The following is a 15,518-nucleotide window of genomic DNA, read 5'->3' on the forward strand; positions in this document are numbered from 1 at the left end:
TATTATTGCTTAATACATTCAAATGACTAGGTAAATAGACAGAATAAATGTGGTATAAACGTAACGATACCTAAAACAAGCTGTCCGTCATCATTGGATGTATTTGACCAATTACATAAGTCTTACCGGTTCAATGAATGACTAACCACAAAAGTAAGGCTGCGCACCTAAACCTCGTTAGGCACCCGTCTTACTGTCAGATACACTCATCTTGGTAATCACATTGATACATACGGAACAAAAGACTCTCACTGGAATCACTTACTCGATAATGGAGAACCCCGAATACATTGGTGCAAACCTGAGGTATACACGCAGTGCCTACGGAACCCTCTTCTACGCCAGCTTACCGTTGGGTGATGAGCCATGGGTTCCAGTACTTATGCAAAACATGAAGAGGTTAGATATTGAACAAGAGATCGACAAATTGCGTCACCGACTACAAACAGCTTCACATGATCACACACAAAGAGAATCTCATCTCCACACTTTAGGTATGACGCTAATGGAAAAGTTCCATCTCAACGCGTCGTTTGAGGCCATCGATTCTGCAATCGAGCACCTTCGAGAAGCGATCGACCTAACGCCATTGGATAGTCCAACTCGAGCTCTACAGTACTTGTGTGTGGCTGTGGCATACCTAGTCAGATGTGAAAGACATTTGAACACGGCCAGTGCTGACAGTGCCATCAATCTTTGCCGTGACTCTATGACCATCACAGGAACGAGTCATAATTTGTCTGGTATACAGTTCAAAGTCCTCGGAGATGCATATCGCATTAGGTTAAATTGCTCTGGAGACGTGGCTGATGTCAACGAGAGTATTCGCTACTATAAGGAGGGGCTCGGACTTGAATTGCCTAGCAATATCATTCGTGTCGATCTGACTCAAGCCCTTGGACTTAGTTATCAGGCGAGGTACCAAGTCACAGCAACAATGTGGGATATGGACACCTCTTTGCAACTCCTCCAAGAAACCTGCGATGCGACAACAAGCAGTTACCAAATTAAGAACTGCAGACGACAGGACCTTGCATTTGGCCATCAATACAAGTATTTGAGGAACGAAGACACTTCAGAAATCGATAGGGCCATTACTTTGTTTCAAGAATGTATCGATCACACACCTACTGGAGAACCTAGACTCGCTGCTTCTTATGCGAATTTAGGGACGGCTTATGCACTGAGGCGAAAAAAGGGAGGGTCATTCAAGGATCTAGAAAGATCCATCGAAATGCTCCATTATGCGATTCAGATATCCGAAGCAGAAGACCCAAATTATCTATCGATTCTTGGAGATCTCGGAAAGGCATATCAAGATAAATTCTTTGAAACGAAAGTCCTTTCAGATATTGACATTGCAACTGAGACTTGGCAAAAAGCCGTTGACTCATCGAATACCCCGGGACAACAAGCGACAAATCTTCAATGCAAGTCTCGTGCCGCATTAGAAAGGTTTGATGTGACAAAGTCCGTTACCGACATCGATCAGAGCATTATATTTATGCAGCAGAGCCTGGACAACACCCTGCCAGCAGATGTACCACGTGGCTGTCGCCTCTTCGAGCTTGGGAACCGTTACAAGCTGAGATATAAAATCACCCGAGATACGGAAGACCTTACCACCGGCACTAGCCACCTTCAGATGGTGATACATGATCCCGCTATAGATGTTTACATAAAGATAATGGCCGCAGAAGAGGCAATGAGTTTCTTTGCATTAGCTGAGGACTGGATCAGAGGCTGCGAAACAGCATCTTCACTCATGGGATTGATTCCCCCTCTCATACCTCGGTTTCTGGAATCATTTGACGTACAGTATGTTCTCAAGGATCTGGAAGGCGTTGCATGTGACGCAGCCTCCATGGCCCTCTATGCTGGAAAAGAGCCATCAGTTGCACTACAGCTTTTAGAAACTGGGAGAGATATCATGGCGACATCTATTGAGGATCTGCGCGGCGAGGTTGGTATTTTGGGGAAAAAACATCCTGAATTGGCAAGCCAGTTCCTCGCTCAACGTTCAGCGTTGGATATACCAGCTGCAGAAGACACTGACCCTGAGCAACGATACGAGAGAGGCAATGTCTTTGAAAACCTTGTCAATAAGATCCGTTAGCTACCTGGCTTTGAAGACTTCTTACGCGGACCAAATGAAGAAGCTTTCAAATTGGCGGCAAGCAAGCATCCTATCGTCATCATTAACGTGAGTCGTTATCGATCTGATGCCATTATAGTATCGCACGACAGAATCATCTCCGTGGTTCTCCCAGACTTGAGCTTTACAAAGCTCAAAGCACAATCACGTCACCGAGACAGCATTAGCAGCCCTGCTGTTCTCTCCTGGCTATGGGATATTGCAATGAAACCGATTTTGGATTTTCTTGGGTTCACCAAGATTCCCATCTCAGATGAGGAATGGCCAAGAATATGCTGGATACCAACTGGCCCTCTTTGTGGGTTTCCTCTCCACGCCGCAGGTTATCATGCAGATGGATCCTCGGAAGCCGTCATCGAGAGAGTGATGTCATCCTACAGCTCATCTGTCAAGGCAATCATCAATGGTCGCCACGACTCAGGGACAACGCGAGATGTAACGAGAAATAGATCGTTGCTTGTGGCGATGGAAAATACTCCTGGGGCCACGATGCTTCCTTTTGCAACTGACGAGATCAACATGTTGCACAAGCTCCACACATCTATGTCACTAGATCCTGTCATTGGCAAAAACAAGAAAGACATCTTATTGCAACTTCCACATTGTAAGATCTTCCATTTCGCTGGTCACGGTTTCACAGACAGCCAGGATCCTTCCAAAAGCCATCTACTTCTCGAAGATAACGGCAAAAGTGACACTCTAGAAGTCGGAAAGCTCTTGAGCCTGAATCTTCGCCAAAGTCAACCATTCTTAGCATACCTATCAGCATGCGGGACAGGTCAGATGAAGAATAATACTTTCTTAGACGAGAATATCCATCTTATTAGCGGTTTCAGGTTGGCAGGATTTCGACATGTTATTGGGACACTCTGGGAGGTAAGTGATGAAACCTGTGTTGATATAACGAAGGCCACTTATGAGGGAATACGTGATGGTGGTATGAGTGACGATTCAGTTTGTCGAGGGCTTCATATGGCTTCAAGAGCGCTTAGGAAGAAGTGTCTAAGCACGCCTATTTCTAGAACGGAAGGGCGAGCGAGAAAGGAACAAGTTCGAAATGTTGGCTTGACTGGGGAAGTTGAAGAGGAAAGAGCCTCAAAACGGGATATTCTGCCTTGTGAAGAAGATGACTACGTGCCATGTCACTGGGTGCCATATGTACATTTTGGCGTTTGACTGGGTCGAATTCTGAACCAGGGCTTGGTACTGAAGCTGATGACATTACGATATCTTTTACTAATGATATCAGTGTAGTCATATTGGGCTTTTCTAGGGTACATATGGAATCAAAAACGGTATTCGGCGAAAAGAAATCAGGATGGAAGCAAAGTCATGTTCAACAATTTGTATTCCTCACTTTTAATTAAAGTGGACAGTATTTGATTGGTAATAATGACCAGCAGGACAAAAGAGTGACGATATAAGGCTAGTTCCTAAGATAGTCCTGAATAAGAAGCGAAACCTGGGTTTATTGACGGAGCTTCCCAAGCACCTGTCCTCCATTACTCAAGAACATTGAACCAAAGCTCACCATTGTCTCCGTAGCCCTGGTGGAAAACATAGATCTTGTGATGATAAACCACAGCAGAGGGGTCCGACGACATACCCGTTTTCGGCACTAGCTTATCCCCCTCCCAGAACTCGCCATTGAATCCATTGTACCAGAGTTCACCGTTGAAGCCACCTCCCTGATGAAAACAGAACACTCTGTCATCAAAGGCTATTCCAGAAGGAGCAGCTGAGATGCCCACACGGGGCACCCTCTCATCACCAAGCCAGCGGCTACCATCAAAGGTGTTGGTCCAAAGTTCACCATTGTCTTTGATACCCTGATGAAGAACCTGAATCGTGTTGGTGTGCGGGACATACGTCGCAGTAGGGGACGCGGAGATGCCGACGTTGGGAACTTGGAGATCACCTAACCATCTGGAACCGTTGAAGACGTTGTACCACAACTCGTTATTGCCACGACTTCCCTGGTGAAAGACGTAGATCTTGTCCATGTAGATGGTAGCAGATGGACCGGATGTAATACCAACGTTGGGCACCTTGGTGTCTCCCAGCCATCGGGAGCCGTCAAAGATGTTGTACCACAGTTCGCCGTTGTTGCTACTGCCCTGATGGAAGACATAGATCATGCCTTTGTAGACCAGGGCGGATGGTCCGGCTGAAGTGCCAGTGTTGGGGACCTGGAGATCTCCAAGCCAACGAGAACCATTGTAGACATTGTACCAAAGTTGGCCGTTGTTACCATGGCCCTGGTGGAAGCAATATATGCTGTCACGAAAGACAACAGCCGAAGGTCCGACGGACATGCCTGTGTTGGGAACCTGGGTATCACCTCGCCAGTTCCAGTTCTTGACTGTACCTGGTGACTTGACCCAGGCAGGGATCTTGGATGAAGCTGTGGTGGACATGATGGAAGAAATAAAATGTCTGTTGGTGTTGTTGTTGATGTTTGAGTGTACTCTGAGTTGTAAGTGCTGATGAGGAACAAATAGAGAAAGCGGGAGAAAGAGGGCTCTTTATAGAGAAGTCGAAGTGGTAGAAACAACCAGTAATGCCAATGTTGACAGTACTGTGTCTCTGTCTCTAACGGAGTTGCCTTCAAGCCAGAGAATCTAGAGCTGAAATATGTGGCTGGCTGGACATCGACGGCATGATTATACGCGTCAATCCACGGGCAGCGTCGTAGTAAGAATGCTTGCGCAGACAAAACACTCAATAGTTTAATGCGAGCTGCAAGCCATCATCACAACTTGTGTTCAGAAACACCACCACTACGAAATACTACATGACCACTTCTTAACTATTGGATTGTGTGTCCTTAGGTCTAGGAATGTGAAAGTCCTTCGTGCGAAACTATTTATCATAAGTGAATAGTAACGTGAACTCCTTCGAATAATTGACAAGTCGACGTCTGCTCTGAAATCAATATTCAGAGAGCCTCTGCCCTTGGGTATGTTCCAGATGGCGTATGCAAACTCTGTAGTGGCTGACTGAACATTCATGTTGAACCCCGCAATCCGTTGCCCTATCCTTGTAAAAAGTTGAAGAAGTCGAATCATGTCTGTCAGCACCGGATGATCTTCGTTATCCGAAGATCTAGATCTTTCACAGGGTAACACAGGACAGGGTCTCAGCTACGCCTACTAAGCCACACCACTTGTCGGTGAGAAAATTCAAGCGAATTAGGGAAAATATGACTTAATGCAAGACTCTTATTCATAGGTTGTTTGGTTGTTTGATTGAAGTTTGAGACCTAGAACGGCCGTTGAGGAACATTGAGAGAAAACGAGAGAAAGAGGGCTCTTTATAGAGACACTGAAGTGGTAAAGACATCCAACTTGCCCAGTTGAATATCTCTACCCTGCTGGCTCTTCTTCTATTGCAATTTAACCTCTAAGCCTTGTGCTACCTCTTCTAGACTGTCTAAACCTGTGTTTTCCCTGCCAAGATCGTCCTTAAGTAAGAGTGGTAATATGGAGCTCTTCCAAACCTTCGTTTTATTTACTGCCGTATCCTTCACCACTATCGCCAAAAGTAACACTGTAGTTGAGGCTAACAGTGCTCCTGGAAAGATAAGCCACTTCCACACAAATTTGACGCAGATCGTGTTCTCTTGTAATTTCCCCCGCACTTTTGCTTCTTCGCCCATTCCCAGTGTTTTCCCCTCCAATCGGATCGCGGTTGTCAGTCGTGTTGCCAGAGCGTCAAATTTCTTGGTAATGGTCTCAACAGACGCTGTGCCATTGTGAAATAGTGCTGCGAGGTGTGTAGGATAAGATGGCATACCGTTATTTTGATGTCCAACCTCATCTTTTGTACGGCGGACCTTGCACTGTACTCCACCGTTGTCCATCGAGGTACAAACTGAGTTCAAACCGAGTAATAGTTCGTTCTGAAGACCCAACCAGATAGAATTTGGCATTTCGTAGACACATGTAAGTGGAGCTGAGGTGTTGAGTAAGTTCCCTTCGTTCGATACGGCCAGAGATATGTTCTCATTAGTATACAACACTTCGTCCACGGGGCATGGCTGTTGAAAAGCCGCGAATGTAGCGTTCTCTCCTCTCATCCACTGAGAATACTTTTCCCAACGTGACCCGTGACCTTGGAGCTGCAGCGGAACCTGTTGCACCACCTTTTCTTCAAGGCGTGCATTCTTTACATACGCTGTGTGGTACTTGAGACAGGGGTAAAGAGTGCATGCTGCCGCAACAGGGTCAAAGGAATAACTGGGATCCTCGTAGTGGGGGAGGCATGTCTTGCCATCTCTGAATGTGCTTTCCTTTCGGTTTTCGCAGTCATAGGGACAGGACATATTCCCTCCCGGCAATTCTCTGCAATTACTCTGCGAAGTTGTGAGGATGGTAAAATTGACAACCGAAAATTGAGCGAGACGGAGGAATTCTGGTGTGACTACGTCGTCTGTAGCCCAAGTAAAGTTGTCCACCGTTGTTGTTATCATCACTTGGGCGCTTACATTGTTCTTGCCAGCAATGCTGGCTTTCCCTCAGAGGCCATGCTCTGGATATTGCGGATGTGGTAACGTAAATAATGTCAGGGTTTCACCTCCGTCGGTTGTCTCGAAGGTTGGCCCTGTCACAAGACTGTACATATCGATACACCTGTTACAAACTCCAAGGCTTGCATGAGAGTACGGTTCACTTTCGTCGTCTTGTGTGAAGCTGTAATCGTTTTGAAATGTACAGTTTCCCGAAGAGCATTTAAAAAGCGGCGCCAGGTGATAATCCCGAACCTGATTCACAATCGCGTCTTGTATAGTGACTTGCGTTTTGAGGTTCATCCTTGTGGGGACTTCGCCCCCCGCGTCCCACCTGTCCGTCAGATCATTTTCGTTCACAGTATTCGCAATTCTGATAAACGTGTCGTGGTCATATGATACGTTTCTCAGGCACTGATATGTCTGGATGGACTGTTGAGTGAAGGATCCAATACCTAGAGATAGCACAGCTATAGCGATTGCTGCAACTGCGAACGGTTCATGCCGAACTATGGTGGGGAAGAGACGAAGGGATCCATAAACACCACGCGAAGCTGCATCAAAGAGCTGGACATGATAGAGGGGACGGAAGCAAGTTGATACCCATTCCCACTTCAGCTGAGCGAGGATCTCAAAGACTATGAACGCAATAGCTGTTCGGAGGACAGTAGCAAGGATAGAGATGACGGCGTTGAGTGTGATACGGAGGTCTTGCCAATCTGGTAGGACTTCATGATGGTAATGACCCAAGATGACACAAATGCTCGTAAAGATGGCACCTGCGAACAACAGCACGAGAAGCTCCAAGCTCCATTGCTTATAACCGGTGTCCTCTTTTGGTGCTGCTGAAAGTTCACGCGAGTCGCAGGTAACTGCAGCTTGTCGAATAACAAACTCCAAATCTGTGTCTTGCTCATTGGTGGGACCATACTCATTAGTGCGAGACTGCTCTGCAGAATGCGCTAGGGTATCCGCGTCGGTGTCTTGCGTCGGTAGCAGTAAAGCCTGGGATGATTCTTGGAAGAACGGAGTAAGGAGCATTGACTCCGTGTTTTCATTGACCTTGGAGGTTGACATGGAGAAGTATGGGATTGTTCAGGAAAGATAGAGATACGATATACTGTGACACACAATGGTCATATGGCGGGAATTGTGGTTTTTAAGACTAAACGCCGGCGCCAGTAGTAGATTGCTATTGTATATGGGATGCAGGCTAACAACAGCCTACATGGCCAAGCCGACGCGGTCGAGAGGTTGAGCCAATCAACAGTGGTTGGAAGCGCATTCTGCTGGATTGTGCAACCTATCTCTTACCAGGCTGGAAGGCCGACACCTTGTAAATGAGCTAGCTCAGTTGAGACTATTCCTTGTAAATACTTTCATTTGCCAGACGGCGGCTTACGGGATACCTTGCCTGTATGAGGAAATACTCTCTACTCAATGTACAGACGATTATGATAAACGTTGATGAGCGAACTACTAGGTACAACAGATACAAACTCCAGGCTGAGCTCTCAGGCTTAGGTCGGAATGGATGCTTACGGGGCCATTGTCGATCTTAGCAAATCCCCTGCATTTATGCACTTCTTCAATCCATCATGTCTCAGCTACCGACGTTGTTTACCCTGTAATCATGGGATATACGTCAAGCCACACCGTTTTCGGCCTATGAGCAACGTAGATGCTGTGCCGTCCTCCACCACTGTCCCCTCATTACTGACCTTGTTTTCAGCTTTCAAGCCATGTTATTATACGATGTGCTTATATATGTATCGCGGAAACCGTCAACCAATCATGGAATGTTTATTCATAGACCTGCAGTTGATCACGCGACCTTTTACTTTGTTTGTCATTCATTACTGTCAGCACCCGATGATCTAGATCTTTCATAAAGTAACACAAAACGGGGCCTGACGCACGCCTACTCAGCCACACCACTTCCCGGTGAGAAAGCTGAAGCAGAGTCGAGAAAGTTTTAGTCAACGCGAGACTCTTCCCCGCAGCCTATTGGTGAGATATTGTTTGAGGTATCCTTGGCGCCTAATGCTATTTTTGCTCAATGTTTCGGGCTGTCAACTTGAACAGTTAGACCTCGTGTTTGTGATAGGCAGACACGAGTAATAAATAGAATTCCGACAGTGAAACCAATGACAGAATGACTTCAGCTTGTAGAATCGTAAGTTAGCTGATGTCAAAGAGGGTGCGAGGTAAACGATTATGGTACAACCATGTTCCAGTTTAGTCAATCGGTCACTAGCTGGGATTGAGATTTGTGGCCAGCCTTACTCTGACTGGATACCGATTCCCCGGTCGTCAACAGTCATGTAGATATGAACATTTTGCAAAATATGATCACAAGTATCACAGCATTCCCATTATCTATGTTACCAAGTACTGCAATGTGGAGGGGGCAATATGCACCTTCAAGAAGGAATCGCAAAGTTAAGAAGAATTGCCAATGATAGACTCGATGACATCGGGGTATGTGTCATATTGAACTTCACCTGCACTGCGTGGAACTGGTGTTCGCTTGCGGCTGATGCTGAGGTTAAAGTTGTGGTCCCTGGACATGTTCCTAGGATCAAGGACCTCGCCAGCTACCTGTTAATTGCAAAACGAAGTCAGTGGAGCTCTTGAAGGTGGCTCAACTTAAGTTTCACTTACAGTCTGGACTCGCCACTTCAAATTCTCAATGAGAAATTGTTTGACTTCATTAGCATCCATGCTACTCAAATTTCCAATCTGGATGTAGTCGAGGAGCAGTGAAATGATTGGGGTTGTACTGGTCACGACTTGGGCTTCATCGTCTTGACGGGCACAGTTCTCGCAAGCGTCTCGGGATGCGGCCAAGATATGCGACATACCCGTAAAGCCAGGGAGGCAGGACCATTCGCCACCAGACTGACCTTGGACGTCGCCAATGATGTAGAAAATGGTGTAAGACCCATTAGCGAGCATTCTATAAAGTTGCATTAGTCAGTGTTAGAACCAAATCAAGGTGTACTTCTATCTCTCGACCACAACATCAATGTACCAACCGTCGGCGTACTGTGGAGTGGATGTCGTTGTAGTCATGACAGTTTGATGTTGTCTCATATTAACGGGCAACCCAGGAGCGCAAACGGGGTAGTAATAAGGTCAAAGTAAGGGCTTGTCACGAAGGACTACTAGGCCAAAGTGCCCAAGAACAAGGGCCCCAGTTACAAGGGACAGCGGTGCAAGGGTCTATATCTACTGGTTCAGATCGATAGTTGGGATGACTGGGTAAACCATATGTTCAACGCTCGTCGGAATAACAAAATAGAAACGGTAGTTTGACTCCGCAACATATCACATATCCTAGTCGGTGCTTAGAGTCTGGTATAAGTAGCGAACCTTGCCTGGACGGTAGATACCGACGACGAACCAGTTTCAACCCCGTAGTTTATTGGTAAAACTCTAACCCTATTTCTACGGGGTACAGCGGTTAATGCTAATACCAAATGTCCCATGTGATCTAAAGAGTATGAAAGCCTTGTTATACCCTTACCAGATTTTGCCACAAGCTATCTGCCTTGAGGGCCACCAGATGTTCGGCCTTGAGCATAATCATCACTTCAACAAGATTCCGGGAATGAGATACAGACTCGACTCTTTTGCGAGGCAAGATAATGCACACTCCATCTGCAGCGCTGAAAGGTAATCGAACAAACTCGGGCTGTCCAAGCTCTGAGCCCCAGCCTATCTGGTACAAATCTAGATCCGCCCAGCTGGTTATGGTGACATCCCTGTGGTTGAAAAGGTCCAATCCGGGGAATATTGCGCTGCAGTCACCAACTTGTTTGCCTAGTTCGATAACATTGGCAATATGCTGAGAGTTGATTTTGGCCTGGTCAATCGATTGGGTGATAGCATTACATACTTCTGCATCATCGCGGGCAGAGACTTCAGCATTTTTCAGAGTGTCAGAGGGTTGTTCAGCAGAAGCGTACAGAACAAGATTGCCAAGGTACGGGTTGTCTGGCGGAGAAAAATTGGGACCGATTCGCCGACGGCCATTGACAGCAATAACCAGCCGGCTCAAGGTATGAGCCAGGTGTTTGTCTTTATCCAGTGCCCGAATCCGCGTGATGAAAGACCACCAAATTGCACAAAGCACAGTATTCGTAGAAGGAGGCTTTCCTAGCAGAGGGGCCAACCCCTGTTTGTAGGCATCCAGATACTCAGTTGGTATCGTCAAAATCTGAGAAGCGAAGGACGGGAAGCTCGCTGGCATGGCTGGAGGCACGGGAGAGTATTCAGGGATCAACCTAAATAGCTGCTCCTTACCCATAGACGATGCCTCAGTAATCTGAGAAGCAAGTGCTTCAGAAACACGAGATAGTCTGGTTGCACCAGAATGGGATGAAGACGATCCACGTGCGGTTGTTTCCTGAGTCCAAATCTTAATCAATTCGGTGAAACCCGCCGCGTCAACCGCGTGGTGATGCATGCAAACACACAGCCCAAGTCCTTGGCCATCTTTGAAACGAAAGACACTGGCTCCAAAAACCAAAGGATCTTCGCTTTGAGGTAATGCGTCAAGTGGCCAGACCTCTTCTAGAACGGTGGAACAATGCATCGTGCGAGCTTCTACGTTTGAGATCGGTTGGTCGATTGAGCCACGATCAATGATCTTCGGGTTGCCTGCAGAGGAGGAGTAATGGATTGCATCATATGCGGCCGATTTGTCACCTTGGCCAGCTGAACGAACTCGTCCAGATAACCACGGTATTTTCTCCGTTGTAGCATCGAGACCAGAATGAAGCTGCGAGACCACGTTGAAAGTATCCGAAGCCCTAAATGCAAGAAGGACGCGAATATAAGTCCTGGGCATCAAAGTGTCCAATGCAGTAAGAGGCTCAATGTTCGACTCGTCGACATTTGAGACTAGGAAGGGATCAGACATTTTGAAAGGCTTGCGAGCGGGATGAGGAAGAAATTTAGTTGATGATGCTTGAGTTAGCAGAAGCTTATTAATTGTCCGTGTTTTTCTTATATACTTCTCTGTCATGATCATTTATAGAAGCGTGGTCCGGCCTCGGTTTGAGATCGGAAATGCGTGAACCCGCGCCCTCCGCGGCTCCGGCAAGGACAATGCATAAGGTAGAGCACTCCACAGTTTCATATCGGCCCGATACTACGAAAAGAACCGATTAGATATACGGAAGGCTTCAACGATGTGACCCCAGGATTAGAAGATTAGCTGCTGTCTACTCATGACTAAAACTTTCGGTATACTTTGAAAACTACATCGAGATTATAAAAATGTTTTATTTGGCAATAGAACAACTGAAATTTTCTCTAATCTATTCCGGGGCTGTCTCCAAAGTTCCTGTTTCATCGACAGTCCAGCTACCTAGCATAGATGAAAAGTTATAAGATTCATGGTTGGTGAGCTGTTCTATCATATCAGCTCCAAAAAACCCCTCGAACGGCTCTAGGCCAAATCTAAAGTCTGAATTCGTCTCTGTAAAGGCCTGAAGAGCGTCTCTGGCCTGGGTGTGTGATGGAGCATTATTCATTCGGTCTTCAACCAGCGCTCGTGCGAGGCGAGCGAACGCAGAGCAGACTTTGAAAAGATTTTGGCAGGCATTTGATACCCCGGAAATCTTCTCTAGGACAGCAACCATATGGTCCATAAGGCAGACGTCTTCTATGTCGCTATCAACAGAAATGGTACGAAGAAAAATGATAATGAATGGGTTCAATGATGACTGGTGGAGGACCCTTTTTTATATGGGTTAGTAGTCGGGAATCATAAGAGCAAGAAATTTGGGGAACTGACCAGCTTGCGTAGTCGGATTCCGAAACTAGACCAGGACTGTCGTAAGTCTGATAGCTGCAAAAACAGGCGAGATGACTTTGTAGTCCGGCCCGAGCGGCTTCCACGCATTTTAGACTGATACCTGATTCTTCATCGGTTGTTGCTTTGACCAGGATCAAAGTCAATGTAGAGTAATACATAACATCCCAGTTTTTCTTGGAGAGTTCGAATACCTCCTGATCTTTCATCTGGCTTGAGTCAAGCTAAGTTGAATTAGTAACGAATTATGCAGCGGAACAACAAACAAAAAGCTTACTTTGCCAACATCAATATACCAGGATTGCATCTTGTCCGAAAGCTGATTAACAGCTTGTTCCTGCTGGACGGGAGAGGATTGACGTGCAGTCGCTGAATAAAGGCGGCCATAAACCTCACCTTGAATCTTGGCGAACTTGATTCCCAAGATAAAAAGGTCGTCCCAGACCTTGTATGAAGGATCGGGAGAAACTCTTGGATGCCAGGCATCCACTTCAGAGTCTTGTAGGTACGATGGACGACCTTGAAGGAGGGACATATTCTTATCAGTGATGTAAATAAACCAGAACACACGGCGCATTTGGTCTGCTCTCCGAGCTTGGTGTTTCCCATATGTTGTCTCTTGACAATAGCCAAGCATGCGATAATGGCCAGCGGCTGCAGCTAAAAGCGTACAGCACAGGAATGGCTTCCCTTCCTCTTGCGCTTTGATTATCCCTAGAGCCAGACTGAAAACGTTCTCAAAGCAAGGAATAGCCAGCGCCTGGTAAGTCTCAACTCCACGACTGAGATTCTTCTCGCAGGTTACAATGTGCGCCTTCAAATCATGCTCCTGTGCTAATGGACTCTGAAGGAGGACATATTCTTTCAACATGTAATACATGATCCCATACAAACTGGTAGCTTGGCCGAGAGAAAGAGGAACTGTAGTGTAGTAGGCCTGTCGACACAAGGCCTCGAATAATGATGGATCGTTGATGAGAAACGAGCATAGGAAGATCGGTCGGTTTACTGGAGATGTTAGTCAACACGTACCGTTGACTCTTGAATGAGCGAGCGATCGATGTTTCGGAACTTTAACCGACCACTGAGCCACGGAGCCACGGAGCCCACGGAACTGCGCGGTTCCGTGGCGTGGTGTGGCTAACCAATAAGCTAGTCTAGCGCAGATCTCTGTTCTATCTAAGATGACTCCGGGCAGACGGCGTTAGTGCCATTGTTGGGTGCCGCACTGTAGTACGGACATTTCGGGCCTATGGTAGCGAGAGAGTAAAGAGAGAGTACGTGCTGTGTAACTACAGTAATTACATCAGATTTAATTTTACCACCCTAACTATGGCACGGCCCATGAGAAACCGGTATTATAAATACGGCCTGCCAATTGACTTTTCCCAGTGTGTCGGGTGTCATTCCAGCGCTTTATTCACTATCTTCTGTCAACGCTACGATAACGTCCGACGTTGTATTTACTTGTATGCTCCTACCCTTCTGTTTTCGGTGCGATTTTTTGGGTTTTTAGTTGTCATTTAGCTAACATACACTGTCAGTAATCTCCTATAGCATCACTCTCTCAGCTCTTCCATCAACATACAAACCAGGAAACTATGTCGGTATGTGCTACGTCTGTCAATATCCTACATAAAGCCTTGCGCTAACACTTATCGCCATTAGATTCCATCTGGGTAAGATACATCGCTCTTCCCATTAATTTCCTCAATTTACTGGCGGACACGAAGGTTCTTTTTCTAAAAACAGATGCTGAAAAAGCTAGTGTGCAAATTCAGGACGAATGTATAACCGCAGTTAACGAACTGCGGTCTCGAAGAGATGCAAACAAACCCCGCTACATCATTTACAAAATCTGTGATAACGGCCAGAGTGTCGTCGTAGACGAGATGTCATCAGACAAAGACTATGAATCCTTCCTGAACAAGCTTGCATCTGCCACTGACGACAAGGGTAAACCTGCCCCTCGTTATGCAGCCTACGATGTCAAATATGATATTGGAGAGGAGGGGAAGAGGTGAGTTCAGTATCCTGAATTTCGAAAATGCTACAGCTGCTAACTAGTCTCAGGATGTCAACTGCCTTTATCTCCTGGGTTCCCGCAGGTACATCGATCAAGGTATGTTGAATAGTCGGTCAGCCTTTCTTTCTTTTTTTAATCCGATTGTTAGTCTCGTATGGTATACGCAAGTACTAGGGAGCAGCTTAACAAGGCACTAAATCTCCCCGTGTCAATACACGCCGACGATCTTGACGATCTTGAGTGGCATAGCGTTGTCCGGCGTGTGAGTCGAGGAAGGGTTCAGTAATTGGGAACGCATTGACAACTGTGGTGCTGATTATTCTTATCATTTGAGATAATTGCAAATCACCAGGGTGCATATTCTTCAATCTATTGTATTTTTTAGCTGAAGGTTATCCTGGATATAGATATAAGTGATATAGTCCCTATCCTTGGATAATTACACATGGGCTATAAAGTATCCTATTATGAGGATAACAATTCACCGTCGCTTGTGAATATCAGTCTTTGATAGCAGAGAACGAGTTGGGTGTAACGATTTGTACCAGAAGGCTCTATTCAAGCATGCCCAGGTTTGAAGCTAAGCTATCACCGGCATCGTTCATTTTTGAGGACTACAGTAGGAAGACTGGGACGTACATTAAATGAGAAATCTGAGCATGCTTTCAATTCAGCCACATCATGTTCTCTGTTTCTTCACATTTCACTTAATCTAGATAAATTCGGTTGTACCGTTTTGGATACTCCTATCAATATCACACCCCAGTACGAGCTTGATGATGTGTCTTCTCGGCTTAATCCCCAAATAAGTACTCCAAACGTGGATGCTCAAACACAGCCGCCTCTAGTTACTCGAAAGATAGATGTTCTTGCTATGATTTTGAGGACAGTCGGTCTTAAAGTCATATCCTTCGGCTGGAAGTCTAATACTGATGAGAAGCCAAAGTTCTCATCAAGAATTCCAGACGTATCGCGCTCGCCCGCTGCGCCGTTCACGTCGTCCCAG

The 15,518-nt window shown here is 46.2% G+C and overlaps 7 protein-coding genes across 7 annotated transcripts; 2 read left to right on the plus strand and 5 right to left on the minus strand.

The window, feature by feature from the left end:
- Positions 1-271: 271 nt before the first annotated feature.
- On the plus strand, positions 272-3,331 carry FSST1_002832 (CHAT domain-containing protein; the record flags this gene model as incomplete). Its single annotated transcript, XM_083228858.1, has 2 exons — positions 272-2,111; positions 2,160-3,331. 2 exons carry the CDS (start codon positions 272-274, stop codon positions 3,329-3,331), a joined length of 3,012 nt encoding a protein of 1,003 aa, XP_083086262.1.
- Positions 3,332-3,657: 326 nt separating this feature from the next.
- FSST1_002833 (uncharacterized protein) lies at positions 3,658-4,572 on the minus strand (the record flags this gene model as incomplete). Its single annotated transcript, XM_083228859.1, has 1 exon — positions 3,658-4,572. The coding sequence occupies one exon, from the start codon at positions 4,570-4,572 to the stop codon at positions 3,658-3,660; it is 915 nt and encodes a 304-aa protein (XP_083086263.1).
- A 2,099-nt stretch (positions 4,573-6,671) lies between these two features.
- On the minus strand, positions 6,672-7,739 carry FSST1_002834 (DUF3176 domain-containing protein; the record flags this gene model as incomplete). Its single annotated transcript, XM_083228860.1, has 1 exon — positions 6,672-7,739. One exon carries the CDS (start codon positions 7,737-7,739, stop codon positions 6,672-6,674), a length of 1,068 nt encoding a protein of 355 aa, XP_083086264.1.
- A 1,365-nt stretch (positions 7,740-9,104) lies between these two features.
- On the minus strand, positions 9,105-9,737 carry FSST1_002835 (uncharacterized protein; the record flags this gene model as incomplete). Its single annotated transcript, XM_083228861.1, has 3 exons — positions 9,105-9,263; positions 9,327-9,621; positions 9,712-9,737. 3 exons carry the CDS (start codon positions 9,735-9,737, stop codon positions 9,105-9,107), a joined length of 480 nt encoding a protein of 159 aa, XP_083086265.1.
- A 442-nt stretch (positions 9,738-10,179) lies between these two features.
- Positions 10,180-11,589, minus strand: FSST1_002836 (transferase family-domain-containing protein; the record flags this gene model as incomplete). The annotated part of the gene is made up of 1 exon (XM_083228862.1): positions 10,180-11,589. One exon carries the CDS (start codon positions 11,587-11,589, stop codon positions 10,180-10,182), a length of 1,410 nt encoding a protein of 469 aa, XP_083086266.1.
- Positions 11,590-11,989: 400 nt separating this feature from the next.
- FSST1_002837 (fungal specific transcription factor domain-containing protein) lies at positions 11,990-13,700 on the minus strand (the record flags this gene model as incomplete). Its single annotated transcript, XM_083228863.1, has 4 exons — positions 11,990-12,410; positions 12,469-12,710; positions 12,764-13,494; positions 13,676-13,700. 4 exons carry the CDS (start codon positions 13,698-13,700, stop codon positions 11,990-11,992), a joined length of 1,419 nt encoding a protein of 472 aa, XP_083086267.1.
- A 387-nt stretch (positions 13,701-14,087) lies between these two features.
- Positions 14,088-14,798, plus strand: FSST1_002838 (cofilin, actophorin; the record flags this gene model as incomplete). Its single annotated transcript, XM_083228864.1, has 5 exons — positions 14,088-14,093; positions 14,155-14,165; positions 14,255-14,506; positions 14,560-14,608; positions 14,661-14,798. The coding sequence occupies 5 exons, from the start codon at positions 14,088-14,090 to the stop codon at positions 14,796-14,798; spliced, it is 456 nt and encodes a 151-aa protein (XP_083086268.1).
- Between the last annotated feature and the right edge of the window lie 720 nt (positions 14,799-15,518).

The sequence above is a fragment of the Fusarium sambucinum genome, chromosome I (genome assembly GCF_050947815.1).
Source record: "Fusarium sambucinum isolate potato_lamoka chromosome I, whole genome shotgun sequence".
In the NCBI taxonomy this organism is placed as follows: Eukaryota; Fungi; Ascomycota; class Sordariomycetes; order Hypocreales; family Nectriaceae; genus Fusarium; species Fusarium sambucinum.